The sequence below is a fragment of the Pipistrellus kuhlii genome, unplaced genomic scaffold, assembly GCF_014108245.1.
Source record: "Pipistrellus kuhlii isolate mPipKuh1 unplaced genomic scaffold, mPipKuh1.p scaffold_m20_p_21, whole genome shotgun sequence".
Taxonomy (NCBI): Eukaryota; Metazoa; Chordata; class Mammalia; order Chiroptera; family Vespertilionidae; genus Pipistrellus; species Pipistrellus kuhlii.
This window is the reverse complement of record NW_023425520.1, coordinates 7,157,891-7,181,810: the sequence shown is the minus strand read 5'-3', so window position 1 is coordinate 7,181,810 and position 23,920 is coordinate 7,157,891. Positions and strand designations below refer to the sequence as shown.

General features: G+C 39.1%; 1 protein-coding gene and 1 pseudogene across 4 annotated transcripts in view; both read right to left on the bottom strand.

Annotated features, from left to right (window-relative positions):
- Positions 1–5,562: 5,562 nt before the first annotated feature.
- On the bottom strand, positions 5,563–9,770 carry LOC118726134 (annotated as a pseudogene).
- A 2,604-nt stretch (positions 9,771–12,374) lies between these two features.
- The window catches only part of PPP2R2A (protein phosphatase 2 regulatory subunit Balpha), an 81,479-nt gene continuing 69,933 nt past the window's right edge, over positions 12,375–23,920 (bottom strand). For 3 of the 4 annotated variants that reach the window (XM_036450143.2, XM_036450144.1, XM_045585916.1), the window contains 6 exons: positions 20,868–20,980; positions 19,626–19,803; positions 18,107–18,271; positions 16,407–16,576; positions 14,148–14,239; positions 12,375–13,368 (listed from right to left, as the gene is read on the bottom strand). In XM_036450143.2, coding sequence (XP_036306036.1) covers positions 13,089–13,368; positions 14,148–14,239; positions 16,407–16,576; positions 18,107–18,271; positions 19,626–19,803; positions 20,868–20,980 — 998 coding nt within the window. In that variant the 3' untranslated portion in view covers positions 12,375–13,088. The remainder of the gene's footprint in view (positions 13,369–14,147; positions 14,240–16,406; positions 16,577–18,106; positions 18,272–19,625; positions 19,804–20,867; positions 20,981–23,920) is intronic. The other variant, XM_045585915.1, reaches the window with a different exon arrangement.

Here is a 23,920-nt window from a genome sequence, read left to right as displayed (position 1 = left end):
GTATTCCATGGTGTAAATGTATCGTTTTTTTATCCACTCATGTATGGATGGGCACTTGGGCTGTTTCCAGATCTTAGCTATCTTATATAATAAAAGGCTAATATGCAAATGGTCATCATGCCCTCCTGCCCTCGCACAGGGGCCAGGGGACCTAGAGCTGCACCCATCACCTGGCGGGGCTTGTCAAGGGACCAGAGGCTGTGCCCTCCCACCCCAGCACTGGGCTGGAGGACTTGAGGCTTCGCCCCTCCCCTGCGGGCTTGATGGGGATGGGCCTGGCCCGGTCTGGTTCTCGCACAACTTCGAGGCGTAGGACTTGATTCTGGGTCCTGCAGCGCGGCCCAGATTCTGACGGGAGGGGGATTTCCATATACATTTATTCATCTCTAACACTTCTATTATAGAACAAGGGCAAATAGCAATATTAAAATATTTAATTAATTCCCTTTTAATGTGCATGAATTTCGTACACCAGGGCACTAGTTGTAAATAATGCTGCTATGAACATAGGGGTGCATATATTCCTAGAAGTATGATCACTGGGTCAAATGGCAGTTCCATATATTGGCTGCACCAGTCTGCATTCTCATCAGCAGTGTACGAGGGTTCCCTTTTCTCCACATCCTCACCAGCACTTGTCATTTGTTGATTGGTTGATGGTAGCCATTCTGACAGGTGTGAGGTGATACCTCATTGTCATTTTAATATGCATCTCTCTGATGATCAGTGACTTTGAGCATTTTTTTCATATGCCTCTATGTCCACTTCGGAGAAGTGTCTATTTAGGTCCTTTGCTCATTTTTTGATTGGATTGTGTTCATTTTGTTAAGTCCTATGAGTTCCTTATATAGTTTGTATATTAACTTTTTATCATATGAATCCTTCATTGCCAAAAATATTCTCCCACACAGTGGGCTCTTGTCTGGGGAGTTTTGATTTTATTTATGAATAAGGTCTTATATTTAGGTGTCTAAATATGAAAGAAATATGCAGTAAAAACTGTGTAAATATGGAAGAAATGATGACTGTGTCACTGATTGAAAGGGTATATTAATTTCCTAAACAAAATTAGTCAGAACATGGATATAACTATTTAAGTAAGATATGTTGCAAAAATTACTCTACAGTGTATAATTTCATCATTATCTATAATAGTGGTAGAAATATTAATTCATTAAATCTTTGATATTTTGAATAAGTCACTAGAACAGGAAATAAAATATAAAAAGAAAAACAGCCCTAGCAGTTTGGCTCAATGGATAGAGTGTCAGCCTGTGGACTGAAAGGTCCTGGGTTCAGTTCTGATCAATGGCACATGCCCAGGTTGCAGGCTCGATCCACAGTAGGGGTCAATGCAGGAAGCAGCCTATCAGTGATTCTCTCTCATCATTGATGTTTTTATCTCTCTCTCCATTCCCCATGAAATCAATAAAAAATATATTTAAAAATAAATGGGTTGCAGCTTCAGTCCCCAGAAACAAAAGCAGAGTTTGGCAGACTTGATGAGATAAAGAGACAGAGGTTTGAGTCCAGGGAGGTAAGATAACCAGAAGTTGTTGACCAGTGTATGAAAAATAAATCTGTATATTGATCCATTTTATTCTTCGCTTAATACTAAGCCATGCAAGCATAGAATGAAACTTCATAAGCAAGTAATACATGGGAATTGCAAGATGAACAATTTCCAGGGATGGAAATTACTCAGAAATGAGATATATTATGTTAAGACAAACTGGAGTGTCAATGAAAATCCCAGTAGAGACCCCAGAAAAGTCATGGCTTCATGTAGGTCTAACCTATTTCTTTAGTAAACAACAGAGTTTCTGCTAGCCACCTGTAGCTGTTGAGTACTGGATAGCTATCTAGTGTGGTTGAGGAACTGGGTGGGTATAGCAGAAGAAAAGACTTGTGCACTTGAAGACAAAGCAATAGAATCAATTTAAAAAGAAGAAAATGGAAAAATGATGGGGAAAATGAACAGACCCTCAGAAACCTATAGGATGTTATCAAAAAGTAAAACATACATATAATTGGAAGTCCTAGAAGGAGAGCAAAGGAAACTACAGAGGAAACCATTAAAGAAATAATTCCTTTAAAGAATAATCTCTCAAATTGATGAAATTTATGATCCTATGCTTACCAAATACTCAAAAAACTCTAAGCAGGAAAAACATGAATAAAACCATGCTAAGGCACATTGTACTCAAATGTAGGGGAGTGAGGAGTGGGGGAAGAGACGATGATAAAGAGAAAAACTTAAAAGCAACAACAAAAAACATGTAATTTATAGACAAAGATAAGAATACAGCAGACTTCTTATTGGAAATGATGGGAGGCAGAAAATACTAGTATCTCTTTCAATTGCTAAAAGTATAGCTCTAGCTCTAGCAGGTTTGGCTCAGTGGATAGAGCATCAGCTTATGGACTGATGGGTCCCATGTTCAGTTCTGGTCAAAGGCACATGCCCAGGTTGTGGGCTCGATTCCCCAGGAGGGAATGTGCAGGAGGCAGCCAATCAATGATTCTCTCTCATCATTGATATTTCTATCTCTCTCTCTTCCTTCCTCTCTGAAATCAATTTATATATATATATATATATATATATATATATATATATATATATATCAACTTAGACTTTACATGTAGTGAAAACTTCCTTCAATTAATACATTATAAAATATCACATCATCATTAAAAATGCCAACATCAGCCTGGCCAGTGTGGCTCAGTGGTTGAGTGTTGACCTGTGAACCAGGAGATCATGGTTCAATTCCTGGTTGGGACATATGCCTGGGTTGCAGCTTCAGTCCCCAGTGTGGGGTGTGCAGGAGTCAGCCAATCACTAATTCTCTCTCATCATTGACATTTCTATCCCTCTTTCTTCCTCACTAAAATCAATAAAAAATATATTTTAAATGCCAACATCATAATAGCTACTGTTTAGTGCCAGGAACTCAGGTGTTTACCTCAATTGATGATCCCATTACAACCTTATAAGTTAAGTATTATTATTAGTGCCATTTTACCAATAAGGAATTGTATCTTGGACAAGGTTACTGAGAACTGATTAAAAAAGTCAGGATGTATTTATTCAGTCAGTCAATAAAATATTCTTTGTGCATTTATTAAGTGCCAGGCATGTTTTGGAATCCAGACCACTGCAGTTAAGAAAGTTAAGAAGTCAGACAAGGCCTCTTTCTTGTTTCATTCATGATACAGACAATTTTGAAATGAATGATTGACATAATGTCAGCTAGTAACAAGTGCCATGAAGAAAATATAAGGCCTGGGCGTTGGAGATTGAGATTCAGGGGGAGTGGACTAGGACTAGGTTTAGTCTCAGAAAGCCTCTGAGGAGCAGACATTTGAGCTAAGACTTAAAGGAGACAGCCTACGGGAATCAGGAATTTGGCACGCTCAGAGTTCAGAGTGCACTTACACAAACCCGGGTGGTATAGCCTAGGCTAGGTGGTACAGCCTATTGCTTCTGGGCACCACACCTGCACAGCATGCTACTTAGTGGATACTGTAGGCAGCTATAACAATGAGTAGTATTTGTGCGTCTAAACATAGAAATAGTAGAGCAATTATGGTATAAAAGATAAAAAATGGTACACCTATTAGGGCACTTATCATGAACGGAACCTGCAGGACGGGGAAGCTCTGGGTGCTTTGTGAGTGAGGGGAGAGGGACAGGCTTCTCTGGGCTGACCCAGGCAGTGGTGACTGCTGGGATGCAGTCTGCACTCAAAATTGACCTGCTGTGAGGGGGACTCTACTGCCAAGTCCCATAGATACTGCTCCCATTAAAGAAAAGAAATTCTCCTGAACTACATATCCTTGCACTTCTTACAGGAAGTCCAGTTTCATTGTCTATAATAATAAAAGCATAATATGCTAATTAGACCGGACAGCTGAACGACCTTCTGGATATCCTTTGTGGATGACCTTCCGGACGAAGCAGGGGCTGCAAGGACCAAGGCAGCCAGGACTGCGAGGGCCGAGCCCCTTGAATGAATTTCGTGCATCGGGCCTCTAGTTCAAATAAAAGCATTATATGTAAAAAGTGAACATAAAGTCCTTTTTTCTCATTTTAGGTTGGAGGATTTCTTAACCATAAGTGAAATTGACTCTTTGGCTTGATCACAAAACAAACAAAAAGTCTATGGTATTTTGTTATAGCAGCCTGACCAGACTAAGACAAAAGTTTATAAAAGAATGTTCCTAAATCTGACAACTTAGATGAAATGGATAATTTATTTGAAAGTCAAACTGGCAAACCTCATTTAGGAAGAAATAAATAATCTGCATATTCTATGTCTATTTAAAAATTGAGTTAAGATAAAAATTTTCCAATAAGGGCCAAATGCCATCACTGGCGAATTCTACGCACTATTTAAGGAGGAAATGATATAAATTCTACTCACATTTTTCCAAAATAGAGAAGGGAAACTCATTTTATAAAGTCAATATTACAATGACCAGACAATGACTTTAAGAGATAAAATAGAGTCATATCTGGTTTGGCTCAGTGGGTATAGCATCAGCCTGTGGACCGAAGGGTCTTGGGTTTCATTCCAGTCAAGGTCACATGCCCGAGTTGTGGGCTAGATCCCCAGTTTGGGGCATACAGGAGGCAGTCTCTCTCTTTCCCTTCCCCTCTGAAATCAATAAAAATACAGTTCAGTTTGGCTCAGTGGCTAGAACGCCAGCCTGCAGGCCAAAAAGTCTGGGTTCGATTCTGATCAAGGGCATGTACCTTGGTTGCAGGCTCCTCCTGGCCAGGTCATAGCCAGGGCTCATGCAGGAGGCAACCAATTGATGTGTTTCTCTCACATAGATGTTTCTGTCTCTCCCTAAAAATCAATGGAAAAATATCCTCAGATGAGGATTAACAACAAAATAATAAAATAAAAATATGGGAAATAGAACATTTCACATTAAAAAAAAAGAGAGATAAACTGGAGATTAGTATCATTCATGAACACTGATGCAAAATAATAAAATACTAGTGAAAGAATCCAGTGATATTCTGGGAATGTAAGCTTGATCCCACAATTCAATATAATTAGCCATATCCACATTATAAAAGAAAAACTACATGATCATTTCAATAGATACAGAAAAAAGCTGACAAAACCCAACATTTGTTCATGATTAATAACTCTTAAAAATATAGGATTAAAATAATTTAAACAACCTGACAAAGACCATCTACAAAAATCCTGCAACAAACGTATTTAATGGTAAAATACTGACTGTTACCCCGTAATGTGGGTGACGAGGGAAGGCTCTGTCTCATCTTATAGCTCCTTTCACCATCATTGGGAGGTCTCACCAGTGCAGCAGGACAAGAAAAAAGAAATACATAAGAGGCACTCGGAAAGGAAATTGGAAAGACTAGAAATAAAACATTATTTTAACTTGAGTCCCAGTGCATGAAATTTGTGCACCTGTGCCCCCCTCAATCCTCCCAGTATTCATGTATTTATGTTTATGTGTGTATGTATGCTTTTTTGTTGTTGTTGTTAATCCTCACCTGAGGACATTTTTCATTGATTTTTAGAGTAGAAAGGAAGGCGAGAGACACAGAGAGAAACATGGATGTGAGAAAGACACATCAATGGGTTGCCTCCTGCACATGCCCTGACTGGATGGGCTGAAACAGCACGGCTGACAGAGCCAACTGCTGGCAGCCCGCTGGGGCTGAGGCATTGAGCATGTGGTGATTTTCTGTTTCTGCTTCCACCTCTGGTAGAGGTCCCGCTTGTAGGAGCTGCTGATGTAGCAACCACTTTCTGTCTTGATCTTCTTGTCCTCCTGTCCTGACTGTCCCACAAACCACTTCTTCTGGTCCCACTTGAGCCACTGCCGGACCCTGGTCAGGTGTGGGCCTCATCCCCCATCAGGTCCAGGACAGCACCAGCCACTCGCTGCTCCAAAGCTCCTGTCCCCACTGACGCTCAGGCCCCGTTCACTGTCAAAGTCCTTGGGCCAATAGGGGACATGGAAATCCTGGTCCAGTGGCCGGGCCTCCTCCTTCCGCCTCTTGGCTCCTGCTCGGGTCCTGGCTACTGCCATTTACAGTCCACTACCTCTATGAAGATGTCCTCCATGCTCTCTCCTCCTCCTCCTCTCCTTTCTCCTCCTACTCCTCCTCTTCCTCTCCTCCTCCCCCTACCCGCCTCCTTTCTCTTCCTCCATCTCCTCCTCCTCCTCCTCTTTCTCCTCTTTCCCATGCTGCTCCAGCTATCACACTGTGCAGGTTGGGAGCTGGGCCAGCCAGGCCCTCCTGCTGCTCTTGCTGGAAGCTGGCGATGGCCTTGTAGTCCTTCTGCCACTTGGACTGCATCACCTGGCTACTCAGGACCCAGCTGGAGGCGTTGATCTCAAAAATGGTCGCCCACAAGTGGTACTGCTTGATGCTGTCCACCAGCTCCTCCTCGAAGCTCGAGCTGAAGAGGGGTGCAAGCCCAGCCCTGCGGGATCCAGCTCCTTGGCCCACTTGTTGGACTCTGGTGAGGGCTCCGGCTGCAAGTGCACGCATTGATGCTCGGTGTTGCTGGCCATGCAGCCAGGCCCCGCAGCTCCAGCAACGCCTCCAGGGATTTCTGCAGGCCGCAGTCCTCCTCGTCCACCACGCTCTGTGGCACCTGGCCCAGCACCGTCCATGCCCATCACACCTGAGGGCTCCTCGGGGGTGGGGGCAGATGAGGGCACAGCCCAGGAACAGGTGCAGGTTCAGCAGATTAGGGACCTCATATGGGGCCACCAAGGAGTAGGCTGTGCCACTTCCACCAGCCCGGCCACACGACCCACGTGGTATAGGAGGAGCTTGCCCTTGGCCGAGAAGCTGAAGTTGGCCATGTTGTCCAGCAGCGGGAGGTCCAGGCTTGGCTGCCAGGTCAGTCACGAGGGTGGAGTACTTGCCGTGGGTGAATTTGGCCAGGTTGATCTTGCTGGCCTTCTAGTCCAGAGTGCTGTGGATATGGGCACAGCTCACTGGCTGGAGCTGCCTCGCCCTGAGGAGACCAAGATGGGGGTGGGGTGGGATGAGGAAGGCAGATGCTCAATGCTTGAGCCCGGATGGGGGTCGGAGGGCAATTGGGGGCATGGCCAACTGGGGGGAGGGGCCATTGGTGGTTGAGGAGGGCCATCAGGACAGATCGGGCTGGTAGGCTGCCCCAGTGTGCATCATAGGGACCAGTCGTTCGGCTGTTCAGTCAATTTGCATATTAGCCTTTTATTATATAGGATAATAATAATCTGATAACATGACTAAGCAAAAACCTTTTTAAAGATCTATGTAAGTTAATTTGGCAAGGAGTCGATACAAGGTCAATAAACAAAAATCGCCTTGCTGCTGAGCATCAACCTATGACCCAGAAGGTCATAGATCAATTCCTAGTCAGGGCACATGCCTAGGTTGTGGGCCCAATCCATATGGAGGGCATGCAGGAGGCAGCTGATAGATTATTCTTATCATTGATGTTTCTATCTCTCCTTTTCTCTCTGAAATAAAAATATATTAAAAAAATAATTATGCATGAACTAGAAATTGAAATTTTAAAATAACACAGTAATAGCAATACATAAACTTTGGGATACTAACAATTTTTGTGTAAGATCTGAATGCTAAAAAAAACAAAACACTGATAAAAGAAATCAAAGACCTGCATCAGTGGAGCAATATGGTGCACTCGTGGGTTACAGGACAAATATTAAGATATCTACTCTCCCTGGTTTATGGATTCAATGCAATCATCATCAAAACTGAAGTGGGTATTTGTTTTCTTGTTAACAGGCTGATTCTAAATCGTCGAAAAGGCCAAGGAACTGAAATAGCAAGACAACTTGGAAGAAAAAAAGGTTGGATTACTTTTGTAAAGCTAAAGTAATCGAGGCAATGCAGGATGGGTGAAAGCACAAACTCATGGAATAGTTAAGAGACTTAAGTGTCAACTGATTTTTTGACGAAGGTGCATAGGAAAATGATGCAAAATTTTATATGATATATTCAAGTGGATCCCAGACCTAAATGTAACAACTGAATACCATTAAACTTTTACTATCACTTTAAGCTAGGCAGATTTCTTAGATAAGCATAATGCATTGAAGAAAAAGTTGGTAAAGTGAACTTCAAGAATTTAGAATTTCTGCTTTTCTAAAAGCTGTTAAGAGAATGAAGGACAAACCTCAGACTGGGAGGAGATATTTATAAAGCACATGTCTGGTAAAGGTCTGTATCCAGATCATACATATTAACATCTGGTTAGAAATAGGAAAAAACAAACTGGGTTATTTTCATATTCACAAAGATAAAACATGAGATCTTGTCCATTAGTGAGTGTGAATATATGGGTAACACCATATATAAGTGTTGGTAGGTTCTTCGACCCAGAGTGAAACGACATATAACAAAACTAGTTTTATCATAGGCTAATTTCCCATGGCATCTCATCAATCTTACAATGAAAAGACATCATTCAAAACTCCATTGCACTTGTGATGGAACTTCCATATTTGTAAGGGAAACCTGACTTTGTTTCTATAATAGAAATGTCACCTAAAAATCTAACACATCAAAACTGGCATGAATGTTTACTACTCCAATACTTAAAACTTGCAAAAATGAAAAAATCTTTCTTGACAACAGGGACTGATTAAATAACAATAATCCATAAATGTGAGGCTAGAAGACAAGAAAATCTTGCTTAAAGAAAATATTTGATATAGGAAACTGCTTACAATACAGTTGTAGAGCAACAGGACATTAAATTGTATGCACAATTCCATTTTCCATTAAAAATGTATACTCACAGAATAAAAAAGTATGCAATCATGAATGGGTTTCTGAATTAAATTACTGATGGGTTTTTAAAAATATATTTTATTGATTTTTTTTTACAGAGAGGGAGATGGATAGCTAGAAACATAGATGAGAGAAACATCACCCAGCTGCCTCCTGCACATCCCCCACTGATGTGCCTGCAACCAAGGTACATGCCCTTGACCAGAATTGAACATGGGACCTTTCAGTCTGCAGGCCAAAACTCTATCCACCGATCCAAACTGGTTTCGGCAATGATTTTTTTTTTTTTTGTACTTTATGAACATATATTCAGACCACATTAAGTTTTAAATCAATATTCTTAAGTTATAAATAAGGAACATGAAATTCTTGTTCTTATAAGGAGAAAGCTAATAAGAATCTGATTTTGCAAAGGGATAGGCAGACTGAGTAACCTCTGATTGAAAGGGCAGCCCCAAACACTTCCAATTTCATTTTTGCTGCTTCTGCATTAAAATATGACATCATATTGACATTTGGGTTCTCCCTCCATTACTGGGCCTTCAAGTTCTCACTCTAGGGTCGTGTTATTTGGGCATAAATGTTTTGGACTTTTTTATTTGGCTCCCAATTTTGTTTTTAATTATTAAGTTCTTCCAGGAAACGTTTGTTCTCAGTATCTGGTAAAAGCTGTTGAAAACTTGACTGTTGCCCCCTAGTGGGCAAGTCCTCAAATAACTTGTTGCTGTTCACAATGGTAATTAACAGGTGTAAAACATAAAAACTACAAACATTAGCTTTTCCCCTTATGTCAGTTTAGCTCACCAAATTCCTTTCGGAGGAAACTAATCTTTGTAGTGCCTTGTTAGGGACTCATTAGGACCTTTAATGTTACCAGTAGCCCTGCGTACGAATCCATGCGCCAGCAGCTCTCTGCAGGGTCTGGCCGCTCCATGCCCGCTTCCCAGAGGCTCTCCATGGCCCAAAGGCCCATCCCCAGCTGGGGGCAGAAGGCCTGCCTTGTCTCAGCACCCCCTACGCCCCCAATTGGGGGACTCTGGGCGGGGCTGAGGACTGGGTGCCACCATTTTTGCGATGGAGTGATAGCTAATTCGCATATTACCCTTTTATTAGATAGGATTACTCATTTAAGCCAGTAAAGTGGGTGTATAGGTCACAAAGTCTAATACCACTATGCAATGAAATGTCAAGTAGAGAAAATTCAATTGATCATTACACTTAAAATATCTCCAGCATCTGAGAACACCCCAAAACTTTGTAAATGCATCAAACATTTGAGTTATACTAAAGTGAGTTTACAATGTCTTGACTTCATATGCAAAATTACAGAATGAGGCAGGATCAGTTTCCAAAGCTTTGGGGGTGGGGCGTGTAAAAAACATTTTTAACCATGGTAACACATACACACAATTAAATCATCAACCTTCTGAACAGATACCTACAACAGTATGCTCCCAAATACTAAAGAAAAAGAAGTTGAATCTGGATTGCCTTACATGCATCTTTTCTTTGGGGGGAGAGGGAAAACTTGATTTTGTTCTTTCTAAAGTATACATTACTATCTCCACTTGAATTTATACGGTAGAATAAAGCACACTGAAGCAATGTTTCCTAAAAATATTTCACTAAAAATACCTTTATCAGTATTTTCTTTCACATTTAATTTCCTATGAAAAACATTACTTATTTCTAGTTTTCTTTAGAAATAACTGTAAACAGAAAAATCCTCACTTAATTTGAAAGGAAAAGTGTATTTCTTTTATTCCAAGACTGACAGCTTCACAAAAAAAGATTAATATCCAGTAATTATATAAAAATGTATTGATATACAGACTTATAAAGTAACTAATGCCCAGCCACTAAATAAAAGATCAAAGGAGATTAACAGAATGAGCTTTTTTCATATTATAATTTTTAAAAAAGGTTACGACAAAAGTAGAATATGTATGTTTGTAGGTATCAAGAGAATAGAATACAAGCAAGTTGACAAGACTAAATTTATTCTATGTATATAATTTTTATTAATAAAAAGATTAACCATGACCAGGAGTGGCTGGGCTTATAGTTTGCTACACCAAAGAAATTAAAAATTGATAGTTAAGAATATTGTTACAATAATTTATAATATAGCATTCCTTTATAGAGGCATTTTAATTTTAGCAATGTTTCCCTTAAATATAAAAAAAACTAACCTTTAGTGTCATGAATGAGAATCATTAGAACTACTGCTAAATTTAAAAAATTCCAAGAGCTGTTTTGACGTTTTATCTCAAGATCTACACCCAAACTTTAGGGAAACAATCTTCCAAAAAGATCTGGAAAATTGCATGCTCAGAGACAGAGTATCAGTGTTTGATACTGGTGGCAGAATAGCCCACTTCCAAGTGTGAAAAACCAGCAACACAAATTATGAATGCACCCAAGATCCCCAAATAAATTAGTAAAAGTGCCATTATTTTAAGAATGATCAGACATATAATCAATGTATTTAAATACACATTCAAATTTGTTAAGTCCAAAAGATACAGTAACTTTATTACATAAAATTCCTCCTGTGTGCTAAAAATGTTAACTTACAAGACATAATATTTAATTAAGTGTAGAGGGAGTTATGGTCAAATTGCTTAATCATTTTTCATTGATGAGAATAGAACAATAGGTAGTGGACATATATAGAAGCACTGAGTCCTCCAAAATTCAAGGTTATATTACTGCTCAAGCAAAGCATACTACTATTCTTTAATAATATAAATGCCTACTCAATTTATCTTTTTAAAAATAAAGTCCATTTGTTCTCCATTAAAGCTTCTGCAAGATCGACAAAGGTACATTCTACCTATATAAAATAGGGGTACTCTTCATCTTTGGATAGGTATCACCACTTAGGGAAATGTAGTCATATACAGATTACTAAACTTTTGAGGCAGCTGTTGGAGACCATTAAGCACTTTTCGAACACTGTAACTTTAAAGTTTGTCTTTAATATTAATAGCTTTGGAAAACCAAAAATAGAGAAAAAAACATCTGTGACAAAGTACATTTCATTCAGATTTGATATCAGTAAGACACAAAAAAAATATTTAGTGCAATGTCAATTTTATCTACGATAATCACTTGATAGTTTTGTGTTGTTTTATGATTGAATGTCAAAAAAGGTTTTTACTTGTTAAGTCTTTGTCTTAGTATTTATATTTATAAGGCAAAAATGAAATTAAGTACTGTAAAAAGTCTTTTAAAATGAAGCTACAAATTTGGTTCCTATTTACAATTTCATTAACAGATAAGTGTAGATACAACAGATCTAATACCCTTAAAACCACAGTAAAAAAAAAAAAAATCTCTAATAGCATTTATAGGCTGTGAAATCCTTAGTAATACCAATATATATCCAAAACATGTTCATACAGAACAAATACCTCGCTGACTCCTTGTAAAAGAACACTTGTTAAAAAAATAATTAACAAAAATACCAAAACAATGAAAAGTCATTTCATTTCGCCCAAAAGTTATGACACAAAATACTGGCTTAAAGAGGTAGATTAAAAAGAAAAAGAAAACCAGATTCACCATTCTTTGTCACTTTTATTCAGTAGTAGTTTTTTTTCCCTTATTTTCAGTGCCAGACACGGCAAGGAGTGATTACAGCCAACTGTCATTAAAACATTTGTTCGCAATATATACCCCCCTTTACCACTGACCCCAAACTGACTCATTTTGTGTGCTTGCGTTCTTTCTTTTTTTAATATACCACCACCAAGACTGGGTGGAGGGGCAAGGTAAGAGACATGAAGGGAGAGTCCAGGAGGCCAGAAGAGGAGGAATGCTACAAGCCACAGTAAGAATGAGCTGTATTTAATTTAAAAAAGGGTGGCGGGGTGTACCCCACAAATGATACAGTAATGAGGATACACAATTAAATCCCATAAGCATGACTGAGGCTTTCACTGTGTTTGAAGTCATCACAATGGAAGGCATAAAAAGTGGAGTAAATCAATGTTGACACAGTCCAATCTAGTCCATTAGGCAAGATGGTGCAAGAAGTCATTTAAATTAAAAGTGCCCTATCCTTACCTAAATGGCTAGCAGACATGGAGAACACCACAGTGACGAACCCACAGAGCTTTCTCCATGTAGCTATAAAAAAGTGTTGTCGAATGGCACATTGTCAAACACTGGAAGGGGGCGCCACAATGGACCTCTCTTTTTTAGGTACAAATGCTAGATTCAACTATTTCAACTAAGCAGGAAGTGGGCTCTTCTGCTAGGAATGCCAACCCTAATTCACTTTGTCTTGAAATATATACAGATTGTTTGTAGTCGCTACAGCAATGATATTTTCCTTGGGGTGCCAGGCTGTGTGAAGTATTTTCTTGTTGAAGTCTAGACTGTCAACACTTATTTCATCCTTCTTTCTCTTGCCACTTGCACAGACCTTGCGTGGCTTCAGAACCGTGCGAGGTTTATTGTTTTCTCGTGATGCTTCGAGGGTTATGTCTCGCTTTGTGTTCCTATCAAACATTCTGAAGAAATTATTGTAAGATCCAGTCATGACAACACTGTAAAAGGAGATGGAACATTCAGTCAAATAAGTGCGTAAGAGTTGGTTTTCGGGGGGAGAAGGGGTGTTAAGCGAGGAATGAGGACATGTATGTAATACCTTATCAATAAAGAAAAGAAAAAAAGTTTGCCATATTTTTAGTAAACCTGGCAACCATGCTAGGAGTGATGAAATAGCACATTTCTTTCCTCTAATACAGCAATTTTCAATCTATGTGCCACAAGAGTTTTTAAAATATACAACACCTGACTAAATAGTCAGGGTAACTGCCCTCTTTTCCCTTAGACTATCAAATAAAAAAATGATAGCAGCCAGCTGGTGTGAATAAGTATTTTTTTAAAAATCAGATTGGCAATATATATATATATATATATATATATATATATATATATATATATATATATATATATATATATTTTTTTTTTTTTTTGGTGTGCCACAGAATTTTGGTAATTATATAGTTTACGGGTGCCAGGAGATGAAAAAGGCTGAAAATTGCTGCTCTTATCAAATTACACTTGGCCCAGCCGTCATGGCTCAGTGGCTGAGTGCCGACCCATCAATCAGGTCACGGTTCCTCATGGTCAGGGCACATGCCAGGGTTGCTGTATCAATCCCCAGTGGGGGGTGTGGAGGAGGCAGCCAATTAATGATTCTCATCATTGATGTTTCTCTCTCTTCCTCTCTGAAATAAATAAACAAAACTATATTCATATAGTGAATTATTTTTTAAAAAATAAAACCACATTTGAATAAATTCAAATCAAAATCAATTACCTATCAGAACCATTCCAACAACATTCAAATTTGTCAAATATGCAGTCATTTTCATACAAAGAACAAAGTTTACTTCTGAGGTATTCATGCACCTGGGGAAAAACATAAATATATTTATTCTTAGTTTACACCTCAAGATTTACTGATTAAATTTAGAAAACTGATTTAATAAGTCAGTATTACTAAAAAAAAAAAAAAAAGGCATATGCAGACATATAACATACCTGTCAATCTTATTAAAATTTGATCCCTTTAGTAACAATAAAAGCATTTATTTAATACATTTACAAACATATCAGTCCCCTTCAATGAACATACATTTTCTTTTGAACAATAGAGAAACTACTCTCTCTGGGCATGGCACATGCAATCTATAAGCTCAACTAAAATATTTAGACCAGAAAACATTTGAAAATGGCACAGATAAGAGATTAAAGAATATTATAGCAATATTTGAGTATGCTAACACTTGTCTTTCAGTCTACTAATTGCTGTTTTGACAACACTCAATGCTGTGCTTTACTTCCTTTTTAAATACAATTTTCTGGGCATAAATAACTAAAGCTTACATTATAATTAAGTGTGTATGCTATGCACAGCATGATCATCTGTCAGTTTGGTGATAAATTATATGGATATTGTACGTATGCATCATTGAAAAATTTGGTTCTATTTAACATTACTTATGTGATATTAATAGCTAATGAAAATATACTTTTAAAAAATATATAATTCTAAATAAATGGATCTAGTATTTAAAATATATCCTGATAAATCATACATTTAATTAACATTGTTAAAGTACAAAGGAAAATTTCAAATAATTCTTTGGATCAGAAAGAAAAAAAGAACCTTAAACACTAGTGATGATAGAAAGGAGTCATCACTAAATATTTAGAAGTCATCACCTTCTAAATATTAGAATTCTCTACAATTTATGAAATAACAGAAAGTCATCTTAACTTTAAGTATTACACAGTAAAATGATTGAGGCTACATCAGTAAGTAAAATTTGTTAACCTGGAGGAACTGCAATTCATGTAGGGAAGGATTAAAAGTGAAAAATAAACAAAAATCACAACTGCCCTTCTATAACACACAGCTCAGCAAGATGCCAAATTTACCACTCACCAACAGCTTGTTCTGCATATGCTATGTTAGAGTATGATGTGACACTATTCTCAATCACTAATCTAACTCAGCATAGGCAGGAAAACTAACATTCAGGTAAAATTAGGTAAATCATAACAATTCAGCAAAGTTTTAGAATGCACACACAGAGTTTCTCAAAAACAATGTATGAGTATGAAGTTAAGGTTCAAATCAATTATTCTCAAAGGGATTGGGGAGTAACAGGAGGATCACTAGGAGACAAATCAGAATCTTGACAGTTATACAGATGTAATTTGAAACTGTGGCAAAATTGTATCCCTTTGGCTTTTGCTTAAAAGGTAACATGTATTTGGAAATTTCAAATACCATGAAGGATACCTTAGTGGTTTAGGTTTGTTAAACAGGATTAAAAAGTTTGAGAAATACCATTCCAATTTTACTGGTCATATACAACGTAAGGCAAATTTATCAAGACTGAATTCCTAAAACAGCGTTAAGTGTTTTCTACAATCTAGCGGCCTAGTACCTAACACTGGCACTTGATGCCGGCTCTGCACATCTTCATTCTCTTTTCTAGAAGAGCAGCAGGCTAGGATCAATGCTAGTGGCCCGCTGACAATAAGTGAACCCAGAACTAACACCCCACAAGAGACAGAAACTCCTAAAGCTGCCTGCTGGGCTTCACGGCCTTTTCTTTTATTCTAAAGACAATAGTTACCAAGCCAAAGGTAAAATGTCATGTCAGTCCCTTTTACCTGGTATGCCAGCTCTAGTTCAGCTATTCCTGCACATACTTCAACTGGGATAACTCTACTAAGACTGACCACTCTTCCCAATCCTCCCTCCTCCCACCCCCAGACCTTAATAGAGTGCTCTTCCCTCCTCATTTTAAATAGACAAAAGCAGGGAAAACTATTATCACTACTGAACCAAAATAATAACATAATCACACTTTAACTGCAGAACTACTATAATGCCTATAAAAGCATATATAAATTTAACATAAGAAAAAGCATAATACTTGTGGATCAAAAGCCTCACTGTGAACAAGCACGGTTAGGCTTAACACAAAGTAAAAAATCCTTCTCTATAAAAACTTCAAAGTAAATAGGGCGTATGATCATTGAAAGAAAAAACTGCAAATACCTGATATGTTTCCACAGGCCTGTTTTCCATATTTAAGTCCCAAATTTTGACTGACAAGTAGTCTCTAGTCATCATATATCGACCACTATGGCTGAATTTTACATCAGAAATAGAGGAGATGATTTCAGAAAAGAAAGACCTATTACTGGGATCTTCAGGTTCTTCAAACACTAAAAACAAGAACACACAAAAAGGGCAATTTGTATAATCTTCTGGCTTACACAAAACACTTGAAACAATTCACAAATTTCCTAAGAGGCAGCTAAAAATGGCAGCCTAGTAAAAAACTGACAACTCTCTGGCTATAAGATAATCTCCCTGAAAGTTTCTTAGGAGATAAACACTACAACTAAACACGTGAGAGATTTATACTTCCAGAGCCCACCGCTAACTTAGCAGACCAGACTTACCCAGGACTTCAGACCGCAGTGCCCAGGTTTGTAGGCTCTGCATATACCTCACTGACTTTGCCTGTGATGTCAGCACAAAAACACACCCTCCTCGCCATTCAAATTCATACCAGCCTTTTATTTTTTACTGGCCAGGTAAAATTACTGCAACCCATTATTTAAAACGAAGTTTGTGTTTTTTTTTGTTTTGTTTTTGTTTTGTTTTGTTTTGTGTGTGTGTGTGTGTGTGTGTGTGTGTGTTTTAAAGCAAAGGAAACCTCTTAGAATAGGAAGCTCAAAATAGAAGAAAAGGGAGGTGTGGGGAAGGAATTGCTATATCTGAATATAGGGTTGGAGAACATCACCCCAAGTTCTCAAATATTAACAGTTACTAAATATATTCACTGGGCCCTGGCTGGTTTGACTCAGTGAACAGAGGTTCAGCCAGTGGACTGAAGGGTCCCAGGTTCGATCCCCAGTGGGGAGGGGCATGCAGGAGGCAGCTCTCACCATTGATGTTTCTCTCTCTCTCTCCCTCTATGAAATCAATTACACACACACACACACACACACACACACACACACACACTAGAGTAGGGGTGTCGAACTCAATCAGAGAAGGGGCCAAAATCTAAAATCCAGCCTAAATCGCGGGCCGAATGGTTTACTGAACAGTCATAAACTGTCATTGTGATGGAAACGCAGCGGAGTGCAATGATGACAGCGCGGTGCGGGCCACATTGCAAGGCCTGGTGGGACGGATTTGGCCCGCGGGCCTTGTGTTTGACACATGTGCACTAGAGGCTCAGTACATGAATTTGTGCACAAAGTGGGGTCCCTTGGCCTGACTGGCAGGCCATACAGAGGGACTGTGGGAGGTTGGCTGGCCAGTGGAGTGGGAGAGGGGGGAAGGAGGAAGGAGAAAAATGGGGATCAGCTAGGGGGAGGGGCCATGGGAGATCAGCTATGGGATCACACTGACCACCAGGGGGCAGCTCCTGCTTTAAGTGTCTGCCCCCTTTTGATCAGTGCATGTAATAGCAACTGGTCCACCAGTAGTTTGGTCATTTAGGCATATATCTCCACTGAAATTATCAACAGACATGCCCTGATAAAGCTTTCTTTGTTTTCCTAGTAGAATAACCTATGATGCCTAATGTAGAATCAGTTTTCCAAAGGATACAGGCAGCCCTGGGCATACAGGTTTAACTAAGACTTGTAAACCTATGTACATGTGATCACCATGTCTGAGGCTAAAGATTTTAGACAAACAGAAAATGGTATTTTTTTAAAAAGACACAAATAACTTACGTTTAGAATGCCTATCACAGAGGGCAGATGCCCTCATGTCACATAACCGAATAGTGCCTTTACTGCTGCTGTACACAAACGTGTTACAGCTGTTTGGATGGAACTCTGCTGCTGTAATCACCTCTGTTAGCTCTTCCATGTTGGCAGGCTTGATATCCACAATATCTGGACAGCATTTTATTAAGGAATTTCCATTTAGAAAAAAGGGCGAACATAATTTTTCAAAGCACAAATATTCTGAATTGCATTCTAGACCTTATCTGATCCCTTTAATACCCACAAAAAAATTCTTAGAAGAAAACCCGGGCAAATCTTAAATCATTTTAGAATGCAGAGATCTGTTTTCTGAATGTGACACGAATCCCAGAAGCCATAAAGAAAAGACTGATGTAAGTTTATCTTCCTAAATATTAAGAAATTTAGTGTATATTCCAAACACAACATAACAAAACTCTACAAGGGGAGCAAAAAAGGGAAAACTATTTGCACCACAAAGGATGGAGCTGATTTATTTAACATAAAAGTGCTTTAAAAACAGCCCGAAGATGGTTCAGTGGTGAAGGTTCAATTTCTGGTCAGGGTACATGCCTGGGTTCTGGACTCGATCCCAGTGTGGGGTGTGTAGGAGGCAGCTGATCAATGATTCTCTCTCATCATTGATGTTTCTATCTCTCTCTCCCTCTCCCTTCCTCACTGAAATAAATAAAAATTATACTAATAACAAAACAAAGAAAAACAAAAGATACAAAATTAGAAAAGAAAAAAAATAAACAAAAGTAAAAAAAATGTTCATGCCGAAACCGGTTTGGCTCAGAGTATTGGTCTGTGGACTGAAAGGTCCCAGGTTCGCTTCTGGTCAAGGGCATGAACCTTTGTTGCGGGCACATCCCCAGTAGGGGGTGTGCAGGAGGCAGCTGGTCGATGTCTCTCATTCATGTTTCTAACTTTTTATCTCTCTCTTCCTCTCTGTAAAAAAAATCAATAATAAAAAAAGTTCATCTACTCATGATGAAAGAAATGCTAATCAAAACAACAAAAGAAGACTTTTACTAGCTAGATTGGTAAAGGTATAAGTACACTGGTTGTTTCATACACTATTAACAGATTATGAATTCTAAGTAAAGTGTCTATTTTTTCAAATGATATGTACTTGGAAAAAAAAAGTTGCTAGCATTTTACCTTAAAAAACAAAAACAAAAAATCAGCTTTATGGAAATCTAATTCACATACATACAATTCACCCATTTCAAATGCGTAATTCCATAGAGCTAACATTTTATTTTTAAAACATACTTAAAAATGAGTATATTTATATATACCTCTTTCTCGTTTTTTCTCTATATACCTACAATATATGTGTATGCCAGGCATATATATTTATATATCACATACTTGTATGTGCACAGAAAATATTCAGGATAATATAAACAATAAAAGTGGGATTTGAAGAAACATTTATATTGATTTAATACCACCACCCCCCCAAAAAAAAACCAGAAGAGAGAAACCAAATGGATACTAAAACTCCTATCTGTAATTTCCAGATGCCAAAGATTAATCCTCAAATCATCTGCAGATAAATACGTTTCATAATCACTATTAATGGAAATTGAGTTGATGTGATATGTATGAGCATTGGCAAATATTCTTCGTGGACTGGCCTCAACCATTAGATCCATGGGCCTAAAGACTGGCACCTGTTAATAAGACACATGAAAAAGTCATTACAAATGTTCATTGTATACAATAGCACCTAAGATTCAGAGCACTTCATTTCTACAGTTTCTGAGTAACTATAAAACAGTACAACATTACATAAATTTAGTTTTAAAAAGTAACTGATATTGATCTTATAAAGTATTGAAATGGGAAGAAAACTGAACAATCTGAATAATTCATCTTCTTTTACAGGTAGCAATACTATTAAGATTTGCCATTCTTCCTAGTTCCAATCTTTGCTTAAAAGACTTGCAGCCCAGCGGGTTTAGCTCAGTGGATAGAGCTTGCAGATCAAAGGGCACATACCTTGGTTGCAGGCTCCCTGGCCCAGGGGCTTGTGCAGAAGGCAACCAATCTATGTGTGTTTCTCTCTGTTTTTCTCTCTTTTTTCTATTCTCTCTAAAAAAATTAATGGAAAAATATCGTCGGGTGAAGATTAACAAAAAAGACTTGCAAAGCTAATAAAATGTTTATGGATTATATTAAAGTGGTTAAAAAAGAAATTAGCCCAGTGTGTCTAATTCTTGGTGTTTTTTGTTTGTTTGTTTGTTTTTAAGCTGCAAAGAGATTTGGTCCATTTCTACTTTTTTCATCTCCAAGAAAAAGTAATCTTGAAATTTAAGTTTGTAATAGTTGATATTCAAACCACAAGAGCGATGGAGAATATATCAATAGTATAGAACCTATTAGTCTTGTCTAGAATCCTGGTTCTGCCCTTGGCCACAGTGCAACCTCTATGTTTGAAATAAGAGTTTTTAGTGTCTTATCTAGTTATGGAATTGCTGGGACGGGGAAAATTGTAATTATTCCTATTTAAGTTCTGCTCAGGATCTAAAATATATAATATGAATACAAAACACCAGTTTGGCTCGGTTGGTTGGGTGTTGTCCCATGCACCAAAAGGGCACATGCCCGGGTTGCAGGCTTGATCCCCTCGATCAATGGTCCCCTTTCACTTTGATGTTTCTCTCTCTCTCTCTACCCCTCTCTTTAAAAATCAATAAAAATATTTAAAACTCATCCACATACATTATGTACTTACTCGTAGTGTAGTGACTGTAGTAGGATCTCTATACCTTCCATCTTCCTCTTTCAAGTTATACCCTTCTGGTCTTTTGTCCCTTTCACTGATTTTCCATAGTTTTATAGTTTTATCTGGGGAGACAAAGAATAAAGTCCTCAAAAAAGGAGTAATATAAGAAAAAAACAACAACACTTTTAAGGTATATTTAAACATGCCCTTTCATATTTCATCTAAAAGACCCCAAGAATTCCCCGGCCAGGTGGCTCAGTTGGCTGGAGCATCACCCTGTACACCAAAAGGCTGTGGATTCCACCCCAAGGTGGCATATACAGTTGGCAACCAATCGTGATCGCTGTCTGCTCTTCCTTCCTTTCTCTCTAAAATCAATAAAAGCATAACCTCAGGTAAGGATTTTTTTTAAAAAAGAAAAGAAAATATCCCAAGAATAAAATCCCTTATCTTATTACCTGGGAAAAACAGTATAGATATCGCACTTTTATGTTAATCAAATTCATAAAATTGCATTTGCTATTAGAATCAAGTCATAGCCAGGTCCTTACTGTTTAAAACTAAATAAAGCCAGAGGGGGAAAAGTTATATGGGTATATAAATACATATATGTCTATACATGAAAAAATATATCTTTATATGCTCAATACTTAATTTTCCAACAGAGAACAAACAACAAAAATGGTTCAGACTGCCTAACTACTACTGCAGTAGCAGATCCCCCAAATTCCTGTACAGGCCTGGCCGCCTGTTTAAGTCTGTATTTCCCCATTGTATTAGCAATTCATAAAGAGTCAGATTTGACAGATACAAGTCCTTCAAGACAAGATTCTTATGTATCAAGAATATATAAAATAATCTTCTATTTTGAAATTAAGTTGATTTCCAGAGAAGTTACAAAGACAGCACATGCTTCCATACACTATTCACACAGTTTCTTCAGTTAACATTTTAGGCAACCTGGTGCATTCCTTAAAACTAAGAAATTAACGTTGTACTGGTACATTCCCACTAACCAAACTCCAGACTTCACTCAGATTCCACCAGGTGTCCTATTAACTTCCCTTCTGTTTCAGGATCTCACCCACGATCCAAACATCACTTTAGTAATCAAGTCTTAGTCTCTGTAACTTAACAAATCCTCAGACTTTATTTTTATACAGTTCTGAGCAGTGGTGAGATATTTTGTAGGATGTCCCTCAAAAGGGTAGGTTAGCTGTTTTCTTATGATCAAAATAATCATGGGTTTTTAGGAAGAGCACTAAAGTGAAGGCATACATACTGTCAACAGGACATTTCTGCTTTAATTACTTGGTTAAGGCAGATGTGCCAAGTTTCTCCACTGCAGTTACAATTCTTCATTCACCTTCCCATACTCTCTTTTTGGAAGTGAGTCACTAAGTCCAGTCCACACTTAAAGGGAGAACTAAGTTACACTTCTTGTAGGAAGAAGTATCCACCCACATACTATTTCTAATCCCATCTAATCTAATAATAGAGAAATATGCAAATTTGTCCATTACAGTGTCACGGGTCACGACTGGATCACCAGGCTGCATCCCTGCCCTCTGCTCAGGCAGCTGCAAGGACCAGGGTGGGATAGGATACAATGGGAAGGGAAGAAAACTGCGCGGAAGGGATGGCAACCGGGGTGGGGGTGTGCCAGAGCAGGTGCACCCTGCAAGGGGTGGGTGCAGACGTGGGAGGGCAGTGGCGGCCATAGGCTGGGAGGCGCCCCTGGGTCCAGGACAGAGTGGAGGACGATCTGAGGCCTTCTGGGTAGAGGCGCTCCTGTTTCACAGCAGCAGTGCCCAGGCCTTGTGGGCCTCGGCCACCCTTGCTGGGCCTGGCATCCCGGGCAGAGAATGGGAGCAGGATAGTGGCAGGAGGGCTGGAGGAGGGGGCTTGGGGTTGACAAATACCTGGCCGGGGCTGAGCCCTGGGCTGGGGGGTTTACACCCCCTCCCGCAATGGAAGCTTTAAGAAGGAAAAGAGGAAGAACTTTATAAAGGAGTCAGTAGAGAGCAGAGTTAAAGAAGAGGATGTGTGAGTGAACTGTAGGTGCTATAATGAAAATCAAGTATAGTATGTACTGGGGACTGATTTTAAAAATAGGAGTCAGAAAAGAAAAATGAATAGCGATTAGGCAAGTAGATAGATATTAAAACAGTGGAAGTAAGTAGAGAGGAATGTGAATGAGAGAAAGATAGATGGAAGAAAAATTTAAAAGGGAGCTGGTAGAGCTTAAAGGAGAATATGAAGAAGGAAGAAATGGGGCAGGGAGCAAAGCAGATCTGAGGGAAGAAGTGAAAAAAAAAATCAAGGAGGGAAGGAAGGAAAAGGGGAGGGAAAATAGGAGTAAAGATAGAAGAAAAAGGGAATGTGGAGAGGGAGGGAGGGTAGAATAAAGATGGGAAGAAGGATGATGGAACAGAAGTAGGAAATAAAGAGTTACATAAAGGAGAGAGAAAATTTGTGTGACAGGGAGAAACAAATAAGAAAATCAAATACAATGTGTGTGAAGGGGATAAGTTTGAAAAGAAAAAAAAAATTGGGGTGACCAGGCCAGCAGGGGAAGGCAGTTAGGGGTGACCAGGCTGTCAGGGGAGGGGAGTTAGAGGAATCAGGCCAACAGGCAGAGTGGTTAGGGCAGGCAGGCAAGTGAGCGGTTAGAAGCCAGAGGTCCCGGATTGCGAGAGGAATGTCCAACTGAAAGTTTAGGCCCATCCTGCTTGGACACCCTCCAAGGGCTCTCAGATTGGAGAGGGTGCAGGTCAGGCTGAGGGACCCGCTCCTGCGCACAAATTTTGTACAACAGGCCTCTAGTCCTATATAATAAAAGGAAAATATGCAAATTGATCCCAACGGCGGAATGACCAGAACCTGGAACGACTGCTCAACCAGTCACTATGAGGCACACTGACCACCTCTTGGTTTTTTCCTCTGGCTGGCAGACTCTGATTGCTTGATGGCTAATGGAGAACTGGGGATGGGTGTGGGGGGATGTGAGTGGCGCCAGGCCAAGGCCCCTGCCCCACCAGTTGCCTCACACACAGAAGGCA